At 57.5% G+C, this 26,798-nt stretch overlaps 1 protein-coding gene and 1 long non-coding RNA gene across 2 annotated transcripts; one reads left to right on the top strand and one right to left on the bottom strand.

Moving 5' to 3' along the window:
- Positions 1 to 3,848: 3,848 nt before the first annotated feature.
- Positions 3,849 to 14,678, bottom strand: HS3ST2 (heparan sulfate-glucosamine 3-sulfotransferase 2). The gene is made up of 2 exons (XM_050317365.1): positions 14,233 to 14,678; positions 3,849 to 5,061 (listed from the first exon to the last, which is right to left on the bottom strand). The coding sequence occupies exons 1-2, from the start codon at positions 14,676 to 14,678 to the stop codon at positions 4,443 to 4,445; spliced, it is 1,065 nt and encodes a 354-aa protein (XP_050173322.1). The 3' UTR covers positions 3,849 to 4,442.
- Positions 14,679 to 15,074: 396 nt separating this feature from the next.
- Positions 15,075 to 16,723, top strand: LOC126641055 (uncharacterized). The gene is made up of 2 exons (XR_007629194.1): positions 15,075 to 15,527; positions 15,815 to 16,723. It is a non-coding gene; the product is annotated as an uncharacterized LOC126641055 (long non-coding RNA).
- The last annotated feature ends 10,075 nt before the right edge of the window (positions 16,724 to 26,798 follow it).

The raw sequence follows: 26,798 nt of genomic DNA, 5'->3' as shown, positions 1-26,798 counted from the left end.
AGCTGAGGCCAGGGCTGGTGGCGGGTGAGGAGCCCCCCCGCTCTGCTCTGTTCTGCAGAGACACAGCACATCTGAACGAGCTTGTCAAATGAAATTTTCTGTCTGGTTAGAAATGGATTTTCAAGCTCCTCATTCACATGTAAACATTTTTAGTGGTCCCCAGCCAAATCAGAGCCAGCGAGAACAAACATCAGCCTGAGAAGACCCAGTCCCTGCAGGGAAATCATCAGCCACAGAAGGAAACCAGATGCACAATGGCTTCGAAAGGCATCCATTAAAGTGTGTGCTGAAGTGATTCATGGTGCTGGTAGTTAGACTTTAATTAGATCTTAATCACATAATTTTATCTTTGTTTTAAAGATGAGAGCTTAATGACTGCACTGGTCTCAAAACTGTGCCATGACTAAACACAGCACTGTCACATGGCAGCTCTGCAGCAGGCAGAGATGGAGCTGAGGGCATCAGCCTCTTTGGATGTTTTAAATAAAATTTGTGTGTTTTAAATAAATAAATTTATTCAAAACACACAAATTCATCAGGACCAACCAGCACTCAGGTGAGGTGGAAAGGGCAGGGCATGGAGCCAGGTGTGAGCCTGGGCACCTGGCCCCCCAGCAGCCACCATCACCACATGCCAGCCACAGTATGTGACAAGGAGAGATGGATCACGGGCTTTCAATTCAGCTGACAGGTTGGATCCTTCAAGGGATTAACAGCAGAATAATTAATCTCAGTCATTCCTGAGCAGTTTCCCTCTTGTGTTGCCACTTCAGGCCTCCACGCACTTGCGGTGCGGAGCTGCCGTGCCCCGTGGTGCACAGGGATGGACATGGGGATGGACACCGGGACAGACATGGGAATGGACACACACCAAATGGGGATGGCAGTGGGGACCATGCCCTCTGCTAACATGCACGAACCCTGGATGTGTGTCCCAAGAGGGGATTTTCCTCCCTTGCAGCTGTAGGATCCATCAATATCTGCTGCAAGGGATGACCAGCTCTGCCTCACATCCTATTCTTTTTAGTTATTTAATTTTAGTTGTCAGACGAAGTTTGCTCAGGTTTGCAGGGTGAGTCCCTGTGGGTGGCAGGACTGGGACAGGGCTGCCTCTGGAGGTAGGATTCACCCCTGGCTGGCACAGGGGCCATGTCCTGCAGCACATCCCCAACAGCCACATCTGGCCAGGGACGCAGTGGTTCCACTCAGGCCTCAGCTTTTTGACTCTCTGAGCTCACTGAGCTCTGCCCGGCCCTGAGCTCTGCCCAGGGTTTGTCCCTGAGCTGCTGTGGGGAGGTGAGGCAGCAGCTCTGTGCCCCATGAACGGGGTGCTGTGGCGGCAGTTCCCCAAAGCTGAGCAACTTCACTGTCCTTGAGCCCTGTCCTGCCCTTGTTGCGATGGCAGCGGCCCCTTCCCACCTTCCCTTTCCTGCTTGTTATGCCACATGAGCCACTTGAACTCATTACTGTGGCAGATTATAGGTCCCCAGGTAATAACAAGTCTTCAGATAATTACTGACAGATCTTCTAATAAGAATGAACTCAGTTGAATCCACTCAGTCACTGGGTAAATATTTATCCCTAAGCTGTCCTTATCTCCAGCCACTGGAGCGTGCCGGAGCCAGGTCGCTGACCTCACCGCGGCTCAGGGCTGGCTGGGACCCAGCACCACACGGTGGGAATCCCAACCAACATTTCTTCCCCTCCTGGGAGCTGGCAGCAGCAATCCTGTGGCCAGCCGGGGGACCACTGTGGGGTTGGTGTTCCTGCTGGGCAGTGAGTACCCCAGCCAGCGCTAAAGTGCCTTTGACAGGTGTTGTCGCAGCACCCTGGCGTGTGACACCCACCACCTTCCCTTGGCAGAAGGTCCAGAGCAGCTGACACCCCCATGGGCCCCGTGAGCCTCTGGCATGGCTGCTGTCAAGTGTCAGCCCCCACGGCCGCCAGCCTGCCGTGAGTGCCAGACCCCCGCGCCCACAGCCCTGGCTGGACAGGAGTCACTAATTAGACCAGCCGGCTAATTAGCTACCAGGTAATGAATTATGCAGCAATGCCTGGACTTCAGTGCAGTATTGATGCCATCAGGTCCTCTCATTGCTACACACTCCTGCTCATGAAAAGCTGGGCAGGACTTGGAGAGGAACTCGGAAAACTTTCAGAGCAAATGAAACGTGTTATCTGTTGTGTGTGTGGGCACGTCACCGGGGAGTGGGCACCGGACTGGGCTGGCAGCCGCAGACACAGACATCCTGGGGTCCTCCTCTGTACAGCTTGAGTCCCCCATGCTGGGGGCGGGCAGGGACAACCCCAGGGACTTGGTGCCCATGGGCAGCTCCTGCTGCCAGCCTTCCCCTTCCCCAGAGGAATCCTCCAACCTCTTCCGGCAAAGGCATCTCCATGGAGCTGCCAGGCATCACCACCAATCTCCCCACTCTGCTTCCCTTCTCTCCAGCCCCACACTCCTGCCCATTGGTACTCAGATGTACCAGTGGCTCTGCTCTGCCCGGTGATGTGAATGGGCCCCAGGAAGGATTCCCTCGGCCCAGCACGTCTCAAGAGCTCTTCAGTGTGAGCAGGATCAGGGACCACTTAAGTCACATTCATTACATTTAAGTATTTATGAGCTGATAAATATTAAACAGCCGCTCTCTGGGGTTCAGGCCTGAGCAAACCCATCAGAACAGTGCCTGCAGTGGCAGTGGCTGTGGTGCAGGGACAGCCGGGGCCGCGGGACGTGCTGCACCAGGGATGGCTGCATTACAGCCTCGTGATGGCCCTGAGAGCAGAGGCTCTGTCCCCAGATCCCCTGAGTCAGGGCATTCACAGTGGAGACATCCCAGGCTGGGTGAGCAGGGGGAATCCCTCTGGCAGCCCCTCTGCTCAGCATCAGGTCACCAAACCAGTACTGCTCCACATCCTCACCAAACCCCTCCATCCCCACCAACCCCCCCTCGCCTCCTTGGAATGCAGATCACCTACTTGGAGCTTTTTAAGAGCTCCTAATGTCTCAGCATTTTCAGTGCAGCCCTTTCCCAGCCCTCACTTGCTCACCCTTTGGAAAGCTAATACTTGATTTAAGCACATTTCTGCTCCCTCCATTTGTAAGGACAAATGTAAAGTAATTGTTTGATATCACAGCGGTTTCCTCAGGCTCCAGCTCTAATTTCCCACTAATACAGTATTGTCAGGGGGATCAATCTAACTCGGCACCTTCTGCCTCCTTGGAGTGGATTGGAAATGGCTTTTCTACTACGAGGCTGGGATTTGTGAGTCTCACTGTGAATGTTTTTCTCCTTTAAAGGAAAAAATCATACAAGCAAATATCCCATTTTCCTGTCAACGGCTGTTAATCTGGGCTCTCCCTTCACCTGCCCACATCTGCCTCTGGGTCTCCTTGGGTGCCGTGGCTGACAGTGGCAGAGATGTAGGTGGGGCTTTCTTAGATGTCCACTAATTACCTCCAATTTTTTCCTGTTAGAGCTCACTGGTCACTAATCACTCCCAGTAAGGCCTTGCAAACTGGTCCATGGTGTGTTGCATCCCCACACGGCCACCGTGCCATCGCTCTGAGGCTTCCCCAGCCCCGTGGCAGAGGACAGCTCTGGGGAGGCCTGGGCAGGGCTGTGCTGCAGGTCCCCCAGGTCATGCCAGGCTGATCCCCTAACCTGCCCCAGCCCCCACCTGCTCCCTCACCTGCCAGCAGGCACAGGGGCTCCCCACGGCCCCCCAGCTCTGCGTGGGGCTGCCCAGCCCTGCCCTAAGAACAGCCCATGCGTACGGACTGGTGGAAGCCGCTTTATTTACATGAAGGGATCACATGCTGAACAAGGAAACTAGTGCCACTAAAGTACCCGTAACAGCAGGATTCTGTGCTTTATTCACAGGACAAAATATCAGTACAACATTTTCCATAGACTTCTTTGTCAAGCAGATACATCTCACTGTCCTCATGGGTACACACTGCGCACAAGTGATGAAGGCAAAGTGGAGAGGCCAGAGCTCTGCCTGCCCAGGATGTGGGGGGACAGTCCCACTGCCACTGCCCAGGAGCACCCATCTGCTTTGGGACACAGAGGAGGGACGTGCTTGGAGCAGCCTGCGCACAGGCTGCAGGACGGGGCCATCACCATGGCCCTGCAGACCATGTGCTGTTAAAAGCAAACAGGACCCCACAGACCAAGCCATAGCGCTGCCGACCTGCTGGGACAGGCAGGTCGTCCCTCATGCTCATCCCTCAGCATGGTGACTGCAGCAGGACTCTGTGTCTTCCTTGTCTTGGCTCGTTCCAGAGCACTGCTGACTCCCAAGGGACAGGGAAGCCCTCGCCTGCCTCTGCTCACAGTTCTGGGCAGGACGAGCTGGGGGGGTCCCAGCTCCAGCCCCTTGGGCCCCCCTCATGGAAGACTGCAGCCTGATGTCACTGCAGCTCTGCTCCCGGGCCCTTATTCCCACCTGAAGTCCTGCCCGACTGTTTCGTAGAATTTGATATTATAAGGTCTATAAAAGTCCCGAAGCTGCTCGATCACCTCGGGGTCTATCTGCACATGAGTCCTGCCCTTGGACTTGCCCAGGCAGCGAGGCAAGCCACTGCTCTCCGACTTCTTCAGGCACGGAAAGCCTTTTGTCTTGTTGAAGTAGAAGTGCTTGTCCGTGATAACCCGTTTAATGCCCAGGAAGTCCTGGACTTTGCCCATCTCCCCAGCTGGATCTGTGATTAGCTTCTCCCCACTGACAAAGTGGATCTGGGAGAGGGGGAAGTACTGGAGCCAGCTCTCCAGGTGCACGGCGTACATCCCGATGCGGATGGCGTTCCAGGACGTGTCCACCAGCCCCAGGCTGCGGTTGCGGAAGGTCAGCCCCTCAAAGGTGGGGATGTCCGGCTTCTTGGAGAGTGTCTGTGTGTAGTCTGAGATGGCCCTGGTGACCGGGTTCCGCACCACCACGATCAGCTTCGTCTCCCGGGACATGTTGAAGATCCGCCGTGGTGCTTCTTTGGTGACAAAGTAGCTGGGGGTCTTCTCCACCGTGATCTGGCTGTCGAGTGTCCGTGGCATCAGGCTCCTGCAACCGAAGCAGAAGGTGATGGTGAGGAAGGAGCTGGCACAGGCACCAGGAGGTGGTGACTGCAGCGTGGGGCTGCTGGCGTGTCCCCTCCCAGTGGGACAAGGCAGGCACAGCTCCCTCTGGCAGCGCTGTGGTGGACCCTGGCCATGGATGTCTCCCAGGTCTGTCCCAGTCCCCAAGGACCCCCTGGGCAGAGAATGGGGGCAGTGGCAGCCCCAAACGCGCAGTAGTGGGTGTGTGCCCAGTGCCAGGATGCAGGAATGTGGTGGCTGTGCCACTCCACTGGTGGGAGCTGCAGCAAGGGGCTGCCCCGGGATGTGGGGCTCACACCCATGAGGATATCACCTGCCCCACCAGGGCCTGACCAGGCCCACGGGCTCTGAGATGGGCTTCTGGGTACACCTGTCTGTTCCTGGCAGGGGGAGCTGGGCTGCAAGCCAGGCAGGGAGCACCAGACTGGGGGAAATGCAGCATCCCTGTGGCCCAGCTTAGCACTAATTAAATCATTTACTTTGACATGTGAACATCCAAATCAAATAAAAACTAATGGGATGGAAAGATTTATAAATTGGTTTTGTATTACTAGAGTAAACTATCAAGTCCACCTCAGCCAGATTCCTGGTGCCGTGGGTCCCCAGGAAGGAGTGGGCAGTGAGCAGGCAGGGAATGCCTGGCTGGAGCGGGCAGGGAGCGCTGGCAGCCAGGATGAGGACAGTACTCTCCTGCTGCTCCCACACCCCAGCAGCAGCCATGGTGTGAGCAGGTACAGCATGAAGTCAGCTTATGGGGCTCCCTGTGAGCCCCCCACAATGCACATCCCCAGGCAGGGTCTGCCAGGCTGGGCCCCACAGCAGGTGCTCACCCCTGCATGGTACTTGGAGCTGGTACTGCAGTCACTTCACCAGCCCTGGAGCCCTGGGTGCCCCAGCGAGGCTTGGGCCAGCAGGAGCCAGGGAAAGCAAACACAGCATCCCTGTTTGCAGTCATGTCTGACAGCATCCCTGTCTGCAGCCATCCCGCTGGAGAGCACAGGGCACTGAGTTATCCACACGATAAACCTGGCACAGCCGCCACACCCAACGCAGATCAGGCAAGATCTGGCACCTCCAGGCTCCCCAAAACACAGGTCATGGCCAGCAGCTTAGGGCCGAGGAAAGACCTAACTGGGATCAGATTCAACAGTAGCCCACGACGCCCTGTGTGACAAGGGGACAGTGATGGAAGACCTGGTAGGTCTTCCTGGCAGGGATCAGCAGCACATGCCAGGGGCACCAGCCTTAGACCAGTTTCCATGTCTGAGAGAACAAACTAATTAGTCAGCATAAATTAGCAGGGCTGGTTCACTGAGGTACCTAGCATGGATGGGGTTTAATTGGCCTTTCCCACTGCTCCACTTCAAACCCCATAAATCCCAATTACGATTCCCGTTGGTTAATGACTGTTGGGAAATGCTAATTCAGCGCAGGCACACGGCTCTATCTCCACATCACAAACAAGTTTCATCATAAATCAGCGTGGGACAGCTCTGTAAGTGATTCACTATTACAATATATCGTGGAGAATCATAAAACTGCTGTTTCATTAATGGCTCATCCTCAGGCCTGTTAGACTTTCATTATGTGAGTTATTAGGTCCATGCATTCAAAAACAAAATTACAGGTTCTAATCCATCACGAAAAACACAAAACCTCTGCATAGTAAATTACTGAAATGAGACAAGAGTTGTTTTTTTTAAATGGACTCCCAGTGTTTGCTGCTCCTGAACAACAGAGACTGCTGAGACAACAAAACACAGCCCGGGCAGATAAATAAATCACTAGTGAAACCAAGCAAGGGGGAGACATGTCATCCAGGCATTCATCTTCCGCTAACGGCAGGATCCCCCGGGCTGCAGGAGCGGGGAAACGCATGGCAAAGTTAATTACACCTGACTTTAAAATGATATTTTTGGACTTCTGCATTCACAGAGTTATTTGCATACAAATAGCATGTCACACAGCTTTATGCCCCAGGCTCGCGTGTGTAGGTGTGAAGGCTCTTGGTGCTGGCCCTCAGTGCTGTGTGGCCAGGGCTCAGCCAGCACCTGCTGCTCCACAGACATGTCCTGTGGCTCTGCTGATGTCCCCAGCCAGCCTCTGCACCGGCTCCTGGTGTGCACTGGGCCAGCTGCTGCCACAGCATTGCCAGCACGGGGACAGTGATGTACGGGTGACACTGGAGGGACTGCTGGAGCACTCACTCAGCACGCTGCTCTGGCTGCAGGGACAGCATTAATTCCTCCTGAATTAGAGATTACTTTCATTAGAGTTACTCAATTCTTAAAGCCCTTTAGTGTTATTTGATATGGGCATTAACACTCCCTTAAGCCCAGATTTAGAGGTTGGTCTGCCCGAGCCAGTGACATGGGGACACGTGTGGGTACAGCCCAGGGGAGCTGCTGTCCCTGATGTGGCCCAGCTGTGCCCCATGGCCCTGGGAGACAGCACAGCCCCCCAGCCCACGGGTGCTGGGCAGCAGCAGTGCCTCACCCCGAAGGAGTTAACTCCTCACCAGCACCTTTCTGAGCCCTGAATTATTAATTTTGTTATAATCTGCCTTTGGGTGCCCCGCGGCCCCTACAACACTCCCACATTAAAGAAACATGCGCTCCCTCACAGGCTGCACCGCTTTGATGTCAAACACGCGTGAAACACTCTCCCAGGGAGAAATTCGTACAAAACCTCATCAGCAGATCGAGATATTGCAGATTAGCATCGGGAGAGCAGCATCCACTGCTAATACCATTGCAGCCCTGGCCCCACAGCCCACAGAGCAGCTCTGGGTCAGTCCCTCCCTGCTGCAGCCTGCTGTGTGCAGAGGCTGGAGGCTGACGTGTGTGATCCTGGGCTCCATCCACCCAGCAGCATAAAACAAACTGTTTGATTTGGCAAAAAATCCCAAGTGCCTGCTCCTGTGACGAGGGCTCTGAGCTTCCCCTCTCCCGGCTGATGTCACCAGCCCACCAGGGTGGGCTGTGAGTGTGTCTCCAGCTGCAGCTCCACGTGCTGGAGATGAGCACAGAAAGCACAGGAGTCAGCACTGGCCCCAGCTCCCTGCAGGACTGTGCCATGCCGTGCCATGCTATGCCGTGCCATGCCATGCTGTGCCATGCCATGTTGCGCCATGCCATGCTGTGCCATGCTATGCTGTGCCATGCTATGCCGTGCCATGCTATGCCATGCCATGCTGTGCCATGCCATGCTGTGCCGTGCCATGCTGTGCCATGCCATGCTGTGCCATGCTATGCTGTGCCATGCCATGCTGTGCTGTGCCATGCTATGCTGTGCCATGCTGTGCCATGCCATGTGCTGTGCCATGCTGTGCCATGCTGTGCTGTGCCATGCTATGCTGTGCCATGCTGTGCCGTGCCATGCCGTGCTGTGCCATGCCATGCTGTGCTGTGCCATGCTGTGCCGTGCCATGCTGTGCCATGCCATGCTGTGCCATGCCATGCCGTGCCATGCCATGCTGTGCCATGCTATGCCGTGCCATGCTGTGCCATGCCATGCTGTGCCATGCCATGCCGTGCCATGCTATGCCATGCCATGCTGTGCCGTGCCATGCTGTGCCATGCCATGCCATGCCATGCTATGCTGTGCCATGCCACACCATGGGTGTGCTCAGCTGACAGCAGCACCTGCTCTCACCCGGCCCCCTCTGCTCAGCAGGACCACGAGCGGCAGTGGGGGATGAAAGCTCCAGCAAGGCTACAGGGAGGCTTAAGCAACACTTGGTCAAATGTGAGAAACCAAGGTGTGAGGAAGACAAAAAGCTCTCCCCAGCTGAGAGACATTGCAGCAGCCCTCGAGGACACAGGGACACCCTGACTGAGGGCTGTACCACAGCCAAGAACTGCAAGGGGCTGAGGGGGCAGAGGGGATCCCCCAGTGCTGCTCCACAGCCCTCTGTGACCTGCAGGCAGCACCGTGGGCCAGGGACCAGCTGTCCTGAGAGGAGGGCCCCGCGATGCCGAGCGGGACAGACTGGCTGTGTCCCCCAGCCTGCAGAGATGGCACCGTGTCCACAGCTGGAAACACCACCCAAGGGTCCATGGCCCCAGCAGCAGCTGGCCTGGCCCCACAGCCCCTCTGCCACAACCCTGCACTACAGCAGCCAGGATTTAATGATGGAGCGGCTGCCTTTAATACATGTTTATTATGTTCAAAGAATTTACACCAGTGCTCTTAGACGGCTAATGAGGGACATTTCCATGCATAAAAGCAGAGCGAACATAGTAATTAACTTTGTTGCTGATTCATTTTTAATCATTTAAATGCTCCAGAGACTCGCACTGTCCTTTAAGTCAAGAGATTCTTTTCCAAAGGGCACACTGGCATCGCCCTTCACAGACACACACACTCCTACCTTCCTAAATAAGTGTCCAGCACTGACAGAGGGTCTGGCAAAGGCCAAGGCCAGTGGGGTGGGAGGCCTCCCACACAGCTTGTGCAGAGCCCAGCTCACAACCCCACCAGCAGGTATTGTGCTCATGGAGACAGGCTGGGGTCTCCCCCTCTCCAAGGCAACTCCTTCCATAGGTGAAACTTCAAAACTGAATATTCATTTTTAAAACCACCGCGTGTGCCACAGCTGCTGCAGCGATTCCTGAGTTAATGGCCCACATCAGAGCCATGGCACCCACTTAGTGACCTCCTGGTGCCAGCAGCCTGCAAATGGATGGAACAGCATGCCAGCACCAAGCACAAACCCCACCAATCTGGCAGCAAGTCCTGAAGACCCTGCATCACTCACGGGGGGCACTGCCTGCCCTGAGAGCGAGCTCTGGTCCTTGCTCCCTGGGGCTGGCCATCTCCAGACAGAGACTGTGGACAGAGACTATGGGCAGTGCCTGGCCCTGCCATGGACACCCAGGGTCACCAGGGCCTGGCATCCTTTGCTCACAAGCCTCAAAGAGCAGCTGTGCCCATGGCGTGCCAGGTCACCAGCCGGACATGGTGCTTCCAAAGCAAAGGAGAAAACAAACAGCAGCATTTACAAACAAGGTCAAGGAACAGAGCAAGGATAAGCATCATTAATGCCAGAGGTTTGGCATATCACATGGGTTTATCTCCAGCATCTCCCCCAGTTCTTTGGGGAGGGAAGCCCTCCTGGACTGAGTTAAGGGTCTCAGCAGGACCCAGCCCACATGGAGGGCAGGACAGGCAGGACTGCTGCCCGCAGCATGGGCATGGCAGTACCCAGGGAACATGCTGCCGGGGACATCTGACAGGGGTTCCATGTCCATTCCCGAGAGCCAGGGCACTCCCTGAAGTCAAGGAAATCTCAAAGCATCCTTGAAGCTTGCTGCCTTCCTCTCTTCTCACTAATTAACTTTACCAAAATGCACTGTCAGTCAAGCCCACACACTCCCTGTCGCTGGGCAAAGCCTAATGGGCTCCCATTTGTGTGTGAGCCAGCCCAGCCATTAGCTGGGAGCGATTAGTGGGGTGGAGCGGCAGCGGCTCTGCCGGGTCCCTTCTTGCCCTCCCTCGGGTCCTGGTCGCAGGGACACCTCAATGCTCCCAGCCGGCAGATCTGTTCCCCAGGGCAGCGCAGTGGCCACCTCTGCCAGGCCAGCAGCACTCCTCGTGCTGCTGCAGCACTGGGAGTACCCCAAAACCAGAGGCAAGGCGAGGGTGGGGGGCGTCAGGCAGAGCTCCAGCAGTGACGGTGCTCCATGGACCTGTCGGTGCTCCATGGACCTGTCGGTGCTCCATGGACCTGTCACAGCAGCACATGGGGAAGCTGGGCTTCCCAAGTGCCATCTCTGGGATAGGATTCAGGCAGGTGGGTCCGTGTGGAACCAGATGGGCTCTGCCCTGCGCCAGCACCGCCTCTGGGCCGCAGTGGGACCTACTGGCTGGGAGCCAGGCTCAGTCTGTCACGGGATCCACAAGGAAAAGCTCCTCTCTGTGAAAATAATGCTGGAGTGTCTGACAGGGTCACTCAGGAATCCCAAGGAGGAAAGCTGCACCCCAAGATGCTGCGATTAGAGTCACTGCTCAAAGTTAACTGCAATTTAAACGACACTATCTTCCCTGTGTTCTGGAAAATATTGAAGGTTATTGGCCCACACTACTTGCAGCAGGAAAAAGCTCAATATTGAACATTTAGTACAGAATTGGTAATGAATCAATATTCCCCAGTAGCTGCTGTTTGGTTTCAGTTGTCTTAAAACAGACCTTGCTAAAAATATCTTTCCTGTAGTGTATCTGTAGCTAATGAGGTGGATTAGAGACTGATGGGAACTGAAAATGGTGCAGGGGCTCTGGGTCTGGAATCAGTGAGTGAGCAGATCCCAGGTGGTGGTCCCACCCAAGGGAAGCCGAAGGGTCTGGTTCTGCTCTGCACAGGGGGAAGCCATGGCTGCCCTGGGCCATGGCAGGATCTAAGGCAGGAGGCACCAGGATAGCAGCAGCTGTAAGTAAGCATGACATTTGGAGTGGCAAGGACACGAAGATCAGATGTCCCCTCCCACTGGCTTTACCATCTCTGCATCAGACAAATGCCAGGACAGAGGAAAACATGGGAACACAGTAACCAACATTAGGAGAATAAGTCTCTGCTCATATCGGGGAATGGCTTTGCCTTTCTAAGGGGTCTGTGTCCCAGGCTGTCTGCAGAGATCCCTCTCTACCATGGCACTCCCCAAGCACAGCAGCATCTGCTCTCTCCAGCTGGCAGCTGGAAGACAGCCCCAGCCAGGCCAGGTGCAGCCCTACCGGAGTGCTGCAGGTAGCCCCTCACAGCTCCCACAGCTGCTGTCCCCAGCCTCAGCTCTGTCCTTTTTGGGCTGCAGCCGCTGGTAGGACCCTGCTCTCCTGCTCCCCAGGCTCTTGGCAGAGCAACAGGAGCTCATCGTGCTGTGGTTAGACTTGCTCCACATTTAATTGCTCCACTTGCAAGGAGGAAAATCAATTCCACGTTTTATATATAAGCAGCCTCTGTGCTTAAGTTTTGGCACATTTGTCAGGTTAAAAAAAAAAAGGTAATAAAACCAAGGAAGTGTCATTTAATTGTTTTAGCTGAACTAATTTGGAGGCTCCAGTGCGATCTCTCCATCGATCCAGATGCAGAGCCAGGCCCTGGGCAGCACTCTGCTCACCCAGCCGCGCTCCCAGCGCTGCCCCTGCCTCACTCCACAGCCACCCTCGCTGCTGCCACAGGCTGCATCCCTCCCAGCCACAGCCGAGTCTCTTCACATGGAAGATCCCAGGCTGAGCCTTGGCTCGGGGGGTCGTCTGCTTGGCCGCACACTGCCACAGCCCCTCAGTGCCAAGTGTGAGGCAAGGGGGACGCGGCTCCTGTCTCCTGGACCAGCATCACTCCTGGTGCCCACAGGTGCCCCTACATGCCCAAGGCAGGGTCTGTCCTGCGGCACAGCCCCTTCCCTTCATTCAGGGCAGGCCCTGTGTCCTGAACCTCCTGCAGGAGCAGTGTCACAGGTTTGGTCCTGCGCTGCCTCTGAAACTCCCAACCCCACGTTCCCCACACCAACCGTGCACAAGGGAAGCAAAAAGCCCAGATCACTCACAGACACAAGGATTATGGGGGGGGGAGGCAGCTCAGGATTTGGGGGGGGCTGCTTCCCAGCCAGGTGTTGAGCACCTCTGAGTGAGGGGTTGAGCCAGGACCCCTATTCTATCACCCATCCTGCCACTCTGACTGCTCTTTAGAGAAACCATTGTCCTTGCATGCCTGCGCTGCAGGGCTGCTCCCAGCTGCTGGCTTTTAGGGGATGCAGGATGGGTGACAGTGCCTGATGTCAGGGGGAGGATGAAGGAATGACACAGACCTGCCAATCGGCAAGAGCAGAAGGACACTGCTGCAGCTACTCTATAAAGGGCAGGAGGAACTAGCCATGCCATAGGAGAGGTGAAGGGCTTCAGCGAGCTCCATGTGTGTCTGTTGTGGCTCTTCCATCACCTGCCACGACTACCACCACAAAAGGAGCTGAACATTCCCAGCTTCCTCCCTGGGCACAAGCCCCAGCTATCAGAACCCCAGCAGAGCTGGGAAGGCGCACTGTGTTTGCCAGCCGCGACACAGTTCCAGCTTTGGAACTGGGGACAGCTCTTCTGGGAAACCACTGCCAAGACAGAGGGCAAGCAAGCTCGGTGGGGCCTCTTGGGCTGCCTCCACCACCCACCATGATGCTCTGACACACAATTACAGGGTCCTTTACCCTGCTGTGAGCTCACAGGCACCAGGCCAGGCTGAGCCCTCCTCTGTCTGCTGAGGCTGATGCCCAGAGGAAGCCCTACGGCCCTGCCCACACCCAGCGCTGTATAACAGCACTGCAAACACCTGCCAGTACACTGAGTGGGAACCCCAGGGAGCTGGGAGTGAACTCCTGGTAGCACCACAGGCAGGAGATGACCACATGGGTGCTCTGAGCCGTTCCCAGCAGCGCTCGCTACCTCTCCAGGAGCACCCGGAGCTCCTCACAAAAGCCTTTACCGAAGTTAAAATCCCATCATCTCCTGCTGGAGACACACTTGCATCCTCTACAAATTATTAAGAGACTCCAGACAATTCCACAGTTATCCGAGTTCAGAGAGACAGGATGACAGAGCATAGGGACCATTCCTCTCACAGAGCCAGGAATCGAGCCTGATGGCAGAGGGGTGCAGGGGCGCATCGAGTGTGGCTGGGGGAGGATCTCAAGCCACTTCAGGTGTGTTTTGGATGGCCCTTCACCCAGGTAAGTGTCTCCTCAGACGGGATGGAAAACCTGTATTCGTCCAGGCTCCTGAGTGCCGACCGGCAAGGCTGGGCCTCAGTGGGCTGCAGTCGCTCGCTCCGAAGGGACCGAGCCGTGACCCACTCGGCACTGCGGGAAGAGGAGGTGAAGGGAAAACTCCAGAGGGCGACTGGGCGACAGCCTCCTCCGGCCGCCCGCCCGCCCGCCGTACCGGTCCGGCCGCTCCCGCCCCGCCGATGGACCGAGGGATGCGGACCCGAGTCCGCCGGGAGGGGAGGGGAGACAGGCGGGGAGCGGGGTGTCAGGTGCGCAGGGTGCTCGGGGAGTGCCGGGACGGGGCTGATCGAGGCGAAGGGTGCCCGGCGGCCAGGGAAAAGGGGTGCTCGGGGCGGGCGGGGGTCGGTCCCGCAGCCCCCCGCCCTCACCTGTACCACTCCAGCCCGCGGTGGTAGTTCCTGTCGAAGAAGTGGGGCTCGGTGCCCAGCGCGCGCACGTCGGGGTGCACCCGGATGAACTCCAGCACGGCGCGGGTACCGCCCTTCTTGACGCCCACCACGATGGCCCGCGGCAGGCGCTTGGTCCCCGGGCGAGCCACCCCCGGGGCGCTGCCGGCCGGCGGGGCGGGGGGCTCGGCGGGGGGCGGCCGCCCGCACGGTCGCGACTGCTGCAGAAGTTTCTTGGCGGCGGCGGCGCGGACGGACGGGCAGCGGGCGCGGGGCGCGGCGGAGCCGCCGCAGCAGCACAGGAGGCTGTAGCAGAGGTACGAGCAGGACAGCGAGAGAGCGAAGAGGACGAGGACTCTCCGCGCCAGCCGCCGGGACGGAGCCGGAGCCGCGGCCAGGGCCCGCCCGCTCGGCGCCCTACGCGCCATGGCTCCATGGGGCCGCGCCGCCGGGCACGGCGCGCCCCGGCCCGGCGCCCCCGCCCCGGCGCCCCGGCCCCGGCGCGGCCGCTCCGGCATCTCCCGCGGCTACGCGGGGACGCGGCCGGGCCGCCCCGGGGCGCTGTGCCCGCCCCAGCCCCGCCGTGCCCGCCGCCCCGCCGCGGCCATCCCCGCGCTCGGGCGGCCGCGGCTCCGCGCTGCCTACGCGGGAAGTGTCGGGGCAGCGGCGGCTGCGCCGCTATTTAAGGGGCCGCCTGACGTCAGCGCCTCCCGGAGCCCCCGTGGCCGCTCGGCGGCCGCTGCCTCCCCCGGGCCGGGCCGGGGGCACCGCCGCGCAGAGCGCTGCTTCCCGGCACCGGGCTGCCACGGGGCTGGGGCGGCTTCGCTCCGCGCCGAGTCCTGCCCTGCCCGGCCCTGGTCCCGGTGCGATCGCCCGATCCCCGCCGCGCCGCCGGGGCCGGAGGCTCCCGCTGTCCTGCCCAGCTCTGCCCCTTTCTGCTCCCGCAGCCATCCCTGAACCGGCCGGAGCAACGGTGCGGGGCCGGGGGCACCCGCCTCCGCTTTCACAGCCGGGCCGAGAGCGGCACCTGCCGCAGTCCCGCAGCCCCCGCCCGGGAGCAGGGACCGGCACCAGCACCGGAGTGGTTTGAGCAGCTCCCGTACGGAAGCGGCAGCCGGGGCTCGGGGCACGGCCGGTCCCCGGGATGCCCCTGCCCCGTGCCGGAGCCGCAACCAACAGCCCCCGTGGGGAGCACGGTGGGGCCACCCCACGGCAGCAGCCGCTTCTGTCCTCAGCAAGGGCAGGAGGAGCAGCCATCGGCCGCCGCGGTGCCGCCGGTAAGTAGGAGGGAAAAGCTTCAAAGTGACGCAAGAATTAAATTTCATTGCTGGACTGGGACCGCTCAGCCCCACCTGTCCCAGATGTGATGCCTCACAAGCAGGCTGATCCGGGAAGCCCACCGGCTGTCTCAGGGTATGGGTGCAGCCTGCTCCATCCCCACCTCCGGCTCCCCCTTCTCCCTCTCACCCCGACAGCCCAGGCTTTCACTTGGCTGCTCCTGCTGAGCAAAAGGCTGCGTGCAGCACCGCTTAGACATTAACAACCGTCACTCTTGCTTTCTCAGCACTGGAAGCTTGTTCAGCTGCAGAAAACTACTTGTCTTGTTCCTTGGGAAGAATGATGCTAATAGGGAGAGACAGGCAAGAAGTGCCAGCCCGACGCAAATGAGGATGCTGCAGGCTCCTGGCTGCCAGTCTAGGGCAGGAACAAGGTTTCCTCCTGTACAACATCCAGAACTCGGTGCAGATGTAAGGAACAATAGAGAAGAACTGAAAAGCTGTGCTGCCTGCAGCTTCTCGCCTGGGCTGCTTTTGGGAGCAATGGCACTGCTCCTCTCTGGGAATGGAGTTTCTTAAGGAAGAAAGAGCCTACTGGCTCGGGTGAGCTTTGGATTTAGAGGATAGGCTGAGTCCTCACGGGACCGAACCTGAATGACCCCCAGGGGTTTTGCTTTTGGGACCTTGTGTCCAGATGCTCTGTATGGCAACAGCTTCTGCCCAGGAGGGCTGTGTCCTGGCCCCTCTATATGGGTCAAGCCAGGGGGATGGAGCCATGTGCCCAGCACCAGCCTGGAGGAGCCAGATGGCACTTGGCGATCCCTGGCTGGTGTGAACGTACCCAAGGCTGGTTCTCCCACTGCCTGTACCCCCTGCAACAGTGCTGGACAGAGCCCTGGCACTGACAGACCCTATGCGGCTTCAGCCCCCTGGTTGGAGGATGCTGCCCTGCCTGGGCAACAGTAGGAAGGGTGGGGGTACCTGAGGGGCAGGGCACTGCAGGTTCCTCTTCCTGCAGCGGGAAGTGTCCATCACTCAGTTCCTCTCCATGACAAACTGCCAAATCTGTGGAAAAGTTGCTTTTTCCATTTTAGATCACCACCTCCATGTGGTGATCCAGCCTCAGCAGCAGACACATTGCTTAAGCATGAAAATTAGAGGCGTCTGGATAAATAAAGCTGCTGCGGATGCCTTGACACCTCCAGGTTTCTCTACTTGCAAGGGAGGAATGTTTTGTAAAGCCGACAATTTTACTTCCAGTCTTTGTATCTGCACAGGGCATGTCTTTCCCATGACATGTTTGCTGTTTACACCCCACTCCACATAAACAACAGCTTTCTGGTGCCATCGGCACACTCCTGGCCCTGCCGCTTGTGCTGACAGAGCCCCGGGAGCCAGCTCCTGGTGGGATCCCCAGCAAGGGGAAGCCAGGCACTGGCACTGCAGGAGGAAAGAGCCCACTGGATCACTGCAGGAGATTCCCTCTCCTCAGCCAGCAACTTGAAGCACGGGGCTTGGAGCAAAAACTGCAAGCTCTGGAGAAGGTCACGCCTCCCCCTGTCCCCCTCAGCCGTTCCTGTGATGAGCTGGCGCTGCCTCCTGCTGCCAGCCTTATGTCATCCTCTCCTTTGTCTTCTCTTCCCCACTGCCCTTAGCCTCTTTTCAGGGTCCCATTAGTGCCCCCACTCCTTGGGTTCCTGGCTAACCTTCCTGCTCCTCCATGCCCAGAGCAGCACCCAGCTCATGGGACCATGGGACTGTGGCCAGCAGCGCTCATGACACAAACACCATGGATGGGATTTGGAGCCTGTCTTCAGCTCTCAGCCCTTTTGCCTTACTTCCTCTCCAAGGGGCTTATCACCCTGTACCATGAAGTAACAGCAGGAACCAGTGCCAGGAGCTCCTAGCTCTGTGGGTTTTCCATGGAGGACCTGGCCCAGGGCTCATCCCAAGCACAGGCAGCTGCCAGGCAGGCAGAGGGAAAGCTGGACAAGTGTAGGGATCAGGGGATTATTACAGAAATACACAGTGTTTGTGCCAGGAGCACATGGAACCTAAAGGAAAAGAGAAGCAATAAAATACACGCTGGAAATAGCAAATAAGATTAAAGGTGGTGTCCTGCCCGTGATGTCTCCAGGTTGTAGGCAGAACAGAACAAGGTTAGAATTTATTTCCAGAGCCAAAGAAAGCCCTCGGGGATGAAGTGTCACTGTTAATCTGGTTTTCTGTGTCTAATATGTATGTCATTAACAACCTTTCATTTCTGGGCCAAAAACTGCCACCTCCCCTTGTGCAGAGGCTGGGCAGTACGTGCACATGGACAGGGGGATCCTCAGTGCTATGGGGCAGCCAGGGCTGAGCTGCTTCAGCCTCATGACCCTGAAACAGGTGCCGGGTCTGCTGTTCAAGTGCCTCCCTGTCCTGGCAGGAAACTTGGACCTGGAAAAAGGACATTTTGGTGTTTTGCAGTAGGACAGTGGAAGAGAGGGATGTCACTGAGCCAGAGCCAAAGGCAGCAGTGAGGGACCAGGAGGGTGCAAGGATAGGGGTCAAGGCTGATGGTGCTCAGAGAACTGCTGCACATCACCAGGACATGGTGGACACTGTGAGGGGGCATGTGCCAGCAGGGCCCAGCCATTCCCAAACCCTGTGAGCACGCTGGGTGTGCATCCTCACTCCCAAAGGCTCCACCATCCCTGCAGCAGCCATCAGCACTCATGTGGTTCTCCCTCCCTCCCTCCCTCCCTCCATCCCTTCCTCTCCTTTGGTGGACCCCTCACACCATCCTGGCCCAGGGAGAGCCACAGGCTTGGTGCGGAGGATGGAGGTGATGCTCAGTCCCATCGGCTAATGACACTTCAACTGCCCTGGCCCCAGAGCTCCTTCTGAGGGCTGATCCCAGCTCCCACAGCCCCTTGGCTCACCCCCCACCCAACTTGGCTGGCAGATCTCCCAGTGCTGCAGTGTGGGGTCTCCCAAGGGCAGTGGAGTCCCAAAGTGCCCATCAGATAGCAGAGTGGAAGCACAGGCTTTGGAGCTGCCTTGAATTGAGTCTGAACTCCTGTTAAGCCTTGTTAATCAGTTGTAAATGCACTGTATTCCCAATAAGGCCAGAAACAATAAATTTAATTTTGACTCTGACTCAAGCTACTTTGGTCCTAATTCCGAGCTTCCTGCCCACCCAGAGCAGCCAGCTCTGGCCACGCTGCACAAACTCATTTGATTCTGAAATGCATTTTTAAGAAGGATGGAACAGTGCTTAAAAGCTAAATGGCTTCCCCCAGCTGTAATCACTGCTTGGGAGTCCTGGAATGAAAGGGATAAAGTCTGGGGGAGGGGGGAGCTTTTAATCTCGCTGAGTAGATTACAGAGATTACTGCAATTTAATCCTTACATATCTGTCACTGACGCTGCAAAGACCATAACTGAGGTGGGCAGGGGTGCACCAGCACCCTCCGAGCTCCTGCCCCTGGTAGCAGGGGCTGTGCTGCAGCTCTGCCACCCACCACACCAGGGGCCACGGCTGTGCCCACCAGGATGAGGTCCAGCAGGCACCGACCCCAGCACTGCATCCAGCAGATGAGAAAGAGAATGCCAGGTTGGGCTGACCCTCTGTCCCAGCCATGACCACCTGGGCAGTGGGGGCAGCCACTGGGGGACAGCAGCTGAATCCTGCCTCTGGGGCTGGGTACCTGCTGGCTGTGCTCAGACTGGAGATACACCAGGACCTGAGGAAAACAAGAGAAGGGCCTTGGGAGCAGGCAGTGCAGGCAGGGCAAGGATGACCCACAAGGTCCCAAGTCCTTGCCCCCGGGAGCGGTTGGATCCTCCCTTTCTCCCCCACCAGCATCCTTTCTGCCCTGGAGGGAGCCAGAGCCACCTCCCCAGTGTCAGAGGGCTCCAGGCAGCCCTGCAGGGTCTCTCAGTATCAGGCACTGTGTGAGCAACGCAGAAAATGATGCAGTCACAGGGTTCATCTGTGCGCTGCGGCAGGCAGGGACCCCGGAACCATCTCTGCTCTCACCATACACCATCATGCACGGAGCTCTCCCAGGCTCTCTGCAGTGCCTGCTTAGGGTAAATCTCATTATCATTCCTCGGGGATCACAGGGGCAGGAGCTAGTTCTCCAATAACTAGAAATATCTCTCTGGCTCACAGACCTTCACAATTATATTTAACTGCAAATGAGGAATCTGTACTCAAACACAAGCTGGTAATTTTTTTTTGAAGCTTGTTTTCAGTGTCACCTCATGTTCAGCCAGCCCAGCTCTTCCACAGCTCTGTAACCCATCCTTGCCTTACGTAAACTTGAAGGCAGAAAATCAGAAGTGAGCTGCCCTGTTCCCACTGAAGGGACAGGACTGGGTAACTCACACTCACTTCCAACACTGCTGCCTCCTCTGGCACCATCGCTTGCTGCAGGAAGGCCAGCCTTCCTCTTCCTAACTGCACTGAGGGTCCCCCCACATGCTAAGAGGTGTCATTGCCCCATTTGGAAGCCACCATGGGCTGGCTAAAAAAGCCACTAAAGACCAGGAGAGCAGGGAGTGTTGCCAGAGGTCTCAGGCTGCAGAAAAGCCGTGGTTCCAGGGAAAGTGGCCCCTCACCCACAAGAGGTCTCTGCAGCACCCCAAATCCAGCACCAACATACCTGCACCATCCTCAGGGGCTGCTGTGCATCTGGCAGTGGTTCCCTCCTCTTGTCCCCTCTGGGTGAGCAGCCCCATGGCTCTGGTACTGTGCGGGCTCTGGGAACCCACTGGGCATGGCACAGGGGCCCCCTGAGCCTCATAGAACAAGTCTATGCAGAAAGTGCAGGCAACACCAACCCCTCTCCTGACAGCCCTGCACTGCTAGAGGCTTTTGAAGCCTCACCCACTGCCAGCTGGTGTCCTGACTGACCTCACCTGGGGCTGGGTGGCCCAGAGGGGCCCACAATGGGGATGGCTGGGCAGGGGCCTGGCTCTGGGCTTGTGAGACAGCTTGTGGAGGAACAGGTCCATGGCTGTACCAGACACAAGAGGTTGTGACAGGCAGAACAGCAGAAGCTTCGGTGGCAGCTCTGCACTAAAATTAACTCCTTTGAAAGCAGTTTCTGGTGCATTTCCATGGGTGCCCGAGCTGTGAGAGAGTGAAGCGCACGGGTGGGAGTGAAGAAGTGACGTGCTCCCCGTCTCAGTGAGCTGCAGTCAGGGCCATGTGGTGAGTGCAGGCAGCTGTTGGGCATGAATGATGCAAGCACAGAGCTGTAGGTTGCTGCCAGCCCAGGTGGGCAAAAGGCCTGCAAGGCTGGACCCATCCTGCCCAGCGTGAAGGTCTCCCAGCAGCTTGCTCTGCCTGCAGCCTTCTCCCTGCAACCCGCTGGCACTGACACAGCTCTGCACCTGCGGGGAACAGCCTAAACCAGCCACTCTTGACGTTGCACCAACCTCTGACTGCACCGGAGGTGGCAGATGTAGTGGCCAGTGGAGGGGTGGTGGGAGGAGAGCCCGTGCTGTGAGAGGGCTCCCACTCTGGGATGCTCACCGTTGTCCCCATCCCAGCACCCTCCTGCAGCTCCGCCAGGCAATGTGGGCAAGAACTCCCTCCAGCCACACTCTCCTGCTCATGGTCCGTGGGACTCTGGGGATAAACACTCCTATGAGAGAGGCTCTGGCTGAGCCTGTATCAGTTGATTATGTGGCCCCTGCTGAGGGTCCTGAGGGCATGGGCTACCCTGTACTTCCCCAGGTCAGGTGCCTGTATCAGCTGGAGTGGGCACTGACTGCCCTGGCTGGGGCAGTGCCAGGGGGCTGCAGTTTCCCCACCCTGGCAGGGCTCACAGATGCTGTTCAGCAGTGCAGTGGGGATGCTGCCCCAGCCCATCGTGGCTCGGCACGGTGGTACCACACGTGCAGGCGCGGGAGGAGCCACGTGGCCACGGGCGGGTGCTCTCCCTGCCAAAGGCATGTTCCCCGTGAGCGCACATCCTTCAGATCAGAAGCACTCTCCAGCAGGAGAACTTTGAACACCCCGCCTGCTATTTTTAATGGGATTGAAAAGAGAACAAAACCATTTAAGAACTTGAAGAATCAAAGCAAGTGTCCCCACGTCACACCCAGCGCTCGCAGCTATATCCTGATTAATGACAAGAAAGAGAGGGGAAACAATATTTAATCACACCCTGTTTATATTGGAGCCAGAAATCAAAGTGCTGCATTCCTCTTTCATGAGAAAAACGAGGTGGGCATTTCCCCTCTGGTGATTAAGTTTCCTGCTATGAGCACATCAATTTCCGTGCCTTGGCACGGGGTCCTCGATCACGCCACAAACAAGGGCTTCCTTAGCAGCAAAATATTGCAAACCCCCAGCCAGATCCATACACAAGACACCGACATCCATCTATCATTTTGTCTGGATTATCTCAATATGCATCTCCTTAGGGAGCTGGAAATGAGGCAGTTGCAGCCAAACCCCCGCTAACGATTGCCATGGCTGCAGGAGCCTTCGGCCAAGGACAACATGGGGCTCTGGCCACTGGTCCCGTGTCCTCCAGGCATGCAGCCCCTCCCAGGCACTGCTGCTCATGTGAGCACAGCCAGGACAGGTGGAGCAGGGCATGAAGGCTCTGGAGGGCTGGAAACAGGACCCTGTGGGGCCAGATCCCTGTGGTGCTGGTGGCAACGCCACAGTGCTATCACTGGTCAGACCCACAGCAGAACCCAGGTGCCAAGTCACTGCGCCGCACAGACCCCTGTGCTGAGGAGGAAGCAGAGCAGGGTCCAGACCTGGCAGTGGGCAGAGGGTGACACAGACTCAGGGGCTATCAGGGCTGGCATGGGGACCCCGGCTCTGCTCCCAGCCCGGAAAGTGGGCCAGGGAGCACATCACCCCTGCAACACCCACTCACTCCCTCCTCTGATTCCCCCATGCCCACATCGATCTGCTCTGGATTCTTTGATTAATTAATGTCAGAGAAATGCAAGGTCTGTTAATTACCCCTGATTAATTAGGGTGAACTTTTAATTGTATCCCTAAGCTTAGATGTGGTGTTCAATAGGCTCTGTAATTAGTGACCCAGCAATCTGTTAAACCAATTAGCCCAGTGTAACAAGTGGAAGGAGTGGGGGGGCTGCCCAGTGGGCAGGGGTGCTCTGGAGGCCTCTCATAGGGTCCTGCCAGCCAGTGCTGTCTGCACAGACCTGTCCACATGCTGCGTGACCCACATCCATGGGACGTGGAAGTCGGTCATGGTGGGCTGGCCCTGGGGTGCAGTGATGCTGGGGGCTTCAGAGATGGGTGGCCACAACCACTTGCACTGACTTGGACTGCCCCTTTGCTCTTCCCAGGGACCTCAGGGGGTTCCATGTCCCTGGGGAGCTCTTCTGCAGGCTGTGAGGCACCTGGTTAAAAACACTACCCAGCCTCCATCCATAGGTCAGCCCATTGCCCAGCTCACCCTTCCCCACGATGTCCTTCCGTCCTTCCAACCTTTTGTCCTACTGTCCTTTCATCCCTCCAATCTTCTGTCCTTCCATCCCTCTAGCAAAATGCTCTGGCAGGCAGAAGAAAACTTTCTTCCCATTGACATGTTTCAGCATTTGCTGCAGTTCAATATCCAGGTCAGGAAGCAGATGGCGACCAGCCTGGCTGTCCTGGCGAGCAGGGACAGCAGCGGCTGTTTCCCAGCTCTTGTTTACCCACTCCATTAACTGTGCCAGCAGCACCAGCTTCTCATCCCCTCCCACGCCCTCTCCGCCCTCAAGCAGCCCCCAGCGAGCTGGGCCACAGGGCTGCACCGGAGGGACTGACACACAGCACAGACATCCTGGGTGATCTGCTGCCCCGGGAGTAAAATCTCTCAGGGAAAGGGAGGAGTGCCCAGTCATCCCAGGGCTAGAGAGCCCAGCCATGGTGAGCCTCCCCGACTCAAACTCCCTCTGGCCCGTGCGCTAAACAGGAGCTGGAGGTGGGGGCTGCACTGTCCCCCAACCCCAGCTCTGCCAGGTTGGGCAGTGCCATGGCCATGGAGCACACAGCCTCCAGCAGGGACCAGGTCCCGGCCTTTGGCTCCGCACACTTGTCCCGATGCCTGTTGGTGAACGGTCTCCCCAGCGCCTGCCCGGTGCCACGGACACTGCCGGTGCCTGGAGGCTCCTGCCAGAACCACCCGGGCCCCAGGAAGTCATTAGTAATTAATTTGGTTTCTAATCCTCTAATCCAGCTGCTCCTTGATTTGATAAGCGAAAAATCTGCTCTGGCCACATGGTCGCTGTTCCATGTTGCTGTGTCCCCTCAGATACACTGGCAAGGACGGTGGTGCCCTGAGCCCAAGGGCCAGAGCCTGCATTGCCCTCCCCCGGGGCAGAGGACTCTGGGTCCTGCCCAGCTGTGCCGTGCCATGCTGTGTTGTCCTGTGCTGTGCCGTTCTGTGCCATGCCATGCCGTGCACAGTTGCTGGACCAGGTGCAGGGGACTGCACTGGTCTCATCCTGATGGGTGCAGGCACAGGACTAACAGGGTGAGACCCCAGTCCCAGCCCTGAGCAAAGGGGCTGAGGGACCATGTGCCCCACCGTGCTCTTTCTGGACCTGGAGACAAGGGAGGACAATTCCCACCTCTGTTTGAGGCTGAGTTTGGGAGCCATCACACACCTCAGGGTGCCAGGAGAGGAGCCTTCCCTGTCCCCTGTCACACTGTCCATGGTCCCATTGCCTCACTGGGGATGGGCAGTCCTGGCCTGCGCTTTGGTGGCAGTGGCTGAGAACCCCCTGCCTCTGCTATCCTGGCTGTGGGCTCCATCCTGCAGTGTGCCCAGTGGCCTGGTGCCCAGCTCTGCCCTGAAGCAGCGCACTGACACAGGGCCCGTGTGCCTGCTCTGATCCCCTCCAGCCCCACCAGCACTGTGGGCACGGGGCCACACGCTGCTCACGGGGACACCGACCATAAGCCACCCGGCAGAGCAGTCAGCAGTGGGGCCACGGCACACGACGGGATGAGGGAATATCACAGATGAGAGACCAAATCCTTCATTAAATCCCACATTAATCTCTAAGAACCGCAATGTCAAAAATCTTAGCAGCAAAATTAAATTGTGTAGCTATATTTCAGCTGCACAAAATCAATATTAATTATGGTGGGACAGACATTGCTGAGACGGGGTCTGACCCAGTATTTACTGCTGCAGTCCAGCTCCTGCTTGGGAACTTGTTTATAAAAAAATAACCGCATATGTTTTTGTGGCAAATGGCCTCAATCTGGCAGGGCTGAATACAGATGTGCTGGGACAGCGACCCCCCTGCAGAAGGGAGGCACAGGGAGGCCATGGATGGCTGAGCAGGGCAGGGGGAAGGTGGCCATGGTCCCTGGGGAGGGGTCTGAAGGTGGGCTTTGGCCTGGCAGCACCACATCCTGCTGGCATTGTCTCCCCAGCTCCTCCCATCTCCCTCCAGCTTCACGCTCGGGCTGCTTGCTGTCTGTGCTGGGCTCTGCTCCCTGGGGATACTCTCTCAGATAGAATAAAGCTCATGTCAGAAAGTTAAATCCTGTGTTTAAACATATTTTCCTTTTAGTTACATTAAAACTGAGTGGGCCAAGAGAACCTGAGTGGGACCTGTCATGTTTGTCAGCCCCTAGGAGGGCTGTTGCTTTCCTTCAGAAAGCCTCTTTTACCCTGCTTTACATCATGCTTTGGTGAGCTCTAATCAGAGACAAGCTGGAGTGTGGTCTGCAGATGAACCTGCCTGCCCTGCCTGTGGGGCAGTGGGATGGTTTAAGGGGAGCAATTTGTTTGGAATGGCTCCTGTCCAGTGTCAGACATGGGAGCGGAGGGAAATTGTTGCAACTTAGTCATGGAAACATGGCTCTCTTGATGCATGAGAAGCTGCACAGGGAAGATGCTCCTAGTCAGGCTACTGCAAAGCATGCCTGCCAAAAATCCAGACTCTGGACCAGGTTGTGGACTGAGTGTCCCCACGGGCATGGCTGCACAACAGTCAGAGGCACAGAGGGATGTACCTTCTGCTGCAGCAGGGGCAGGGGCACATCTGGCTGTGCTGGGTCACATCTGGCCAGGGCAGGGACCCCGCTGCCTGGAGCATGGGCAGCCTGTGTGGGAGCAGGGGTGTCAGGGGTGTCCCCACATGCCCTGACCCCACGGCTCTGGTCTGGGCTGCTGGGCGCTGTGCTCGCTGGCACTGGGGCTGGCTGGTTGGGTGTGGGGCATCCCTGGTGCCTGCCATAGGCAGTTAGTGTCATCACATACGAGATGATCCAGAACAGGGAGTTCAGGGGCAAAGGAATTAAAATGGGAGGGAGAGTTTTAATTAGAGAAAGAAGTCAGAGCCTGTAATCAGCCGAGTGAATGACTGCCCGCTGTGGGGAATTCTCCATATGTCAAATGGCATCAATCAAAATGCCACTTCTTATACAACGGCCTCTGTGCAGGGGGAGGGGCTGCTGTGCCCCATGCCCAGGGCAATGCTGGACCTTGGGCAGGGCATCCCCCTGCTTTGGTCCCTGGGCTCCTGGGCAGCCCACAGCATAGTGGAGTGGGGCCAGGGCCCGTTTGTCCTGTACCCCTTCTGCCCTGGGGTCAGTGGCTGTCGTGGTGGGGGTCTGGCTGTGCCTCCCCCAGCTCCCAGCCCTGCTCCTGGCATCAGGAAAGGGATGGCTTCTTGGGGGCCATAACCAGCCCTGTGCTGCTCTCCAGGCTCATCACAGGTAGCATCACTTTTTGCTGTAAATCCCTCGTGTGTCCCGCCGTGCTGGGCGGGAGTGCGTGTCTGGTCAGCAGGAGGCTGGTGTGTGGGGCCCTGTGGTCCTGTGTCCACCTGCACCTGCAGAGACCCCTGGCTGCCCACGCAGGCACCCAGCAGCCCTAGCAATGCCTGTGTGGGCCCACAGGAGAAGGGCTGTGGGGTGGGAGCAGCAGAGCCCAGCTGAGCCCAGTCTGACGGTTGGAGCCCAGTGGCAGCACCAAGGTACGGGAGAAGGGTCCTGATGCCAGTGGGGACCAAGGGCTGGCCTTGGCCCTGTCCTTCCTGCCATGTCTTTCCTGCCACACCTCACACTTCAGTGGCAGGCTCTGGTGACTCCCCCATCCATGCTGGGCTATGCCCAGTGAACAATTGTGAGTGTTCCTCTAGAAACTTGTGTCATGTACCATTGTTTGACAGTGTAGAGCTGAAATGGTTCATGCTCTGCGTTTCTCCAGGAGGAGAGACGCTTTCCTGGATATGGAGCAGTTGGAGAGGACAGAGGAGCGCTGCCTTGCTGGGATGTGCAGATGC

This window comes from Myiozetetes cayanensis, unplaced genomic scaffold (assembly GCF_022539395.1).
Source record: "Myiozetetes cayanensis isolate MyiCay16 unplaced genomic scaffold, myiCay2020 scf20-37, whole genome shotgun sequence".
NCBI lineage: Eukaryota > Metazoa > Chordata > Aves > Passeriformes > Tyrannidae > Myiozetetes > Myiozetetes cayanensis.
Note: the sequence above shows the minus strand (reverse complement) of the source record. Positions and strands in the feature narration are given on the sequence as shown.

Coding starts and splice junctions, on each gene's coding strand:
- HS3ST2 (XM_050317365.1), bottom strand. CDS start 14,678: ATGGCGCGTAGGGCGCCGAGCGGGCGGGCCCTGGCCGCGGCTCCGGCT. Junction 5,062..14,232: donor CGCGGGCTGGAGTGGTACAG/GTGAGGGCGGGG, acceptor CTTCGGTTGCAG/GAGCCTGATGCCACGGACAC.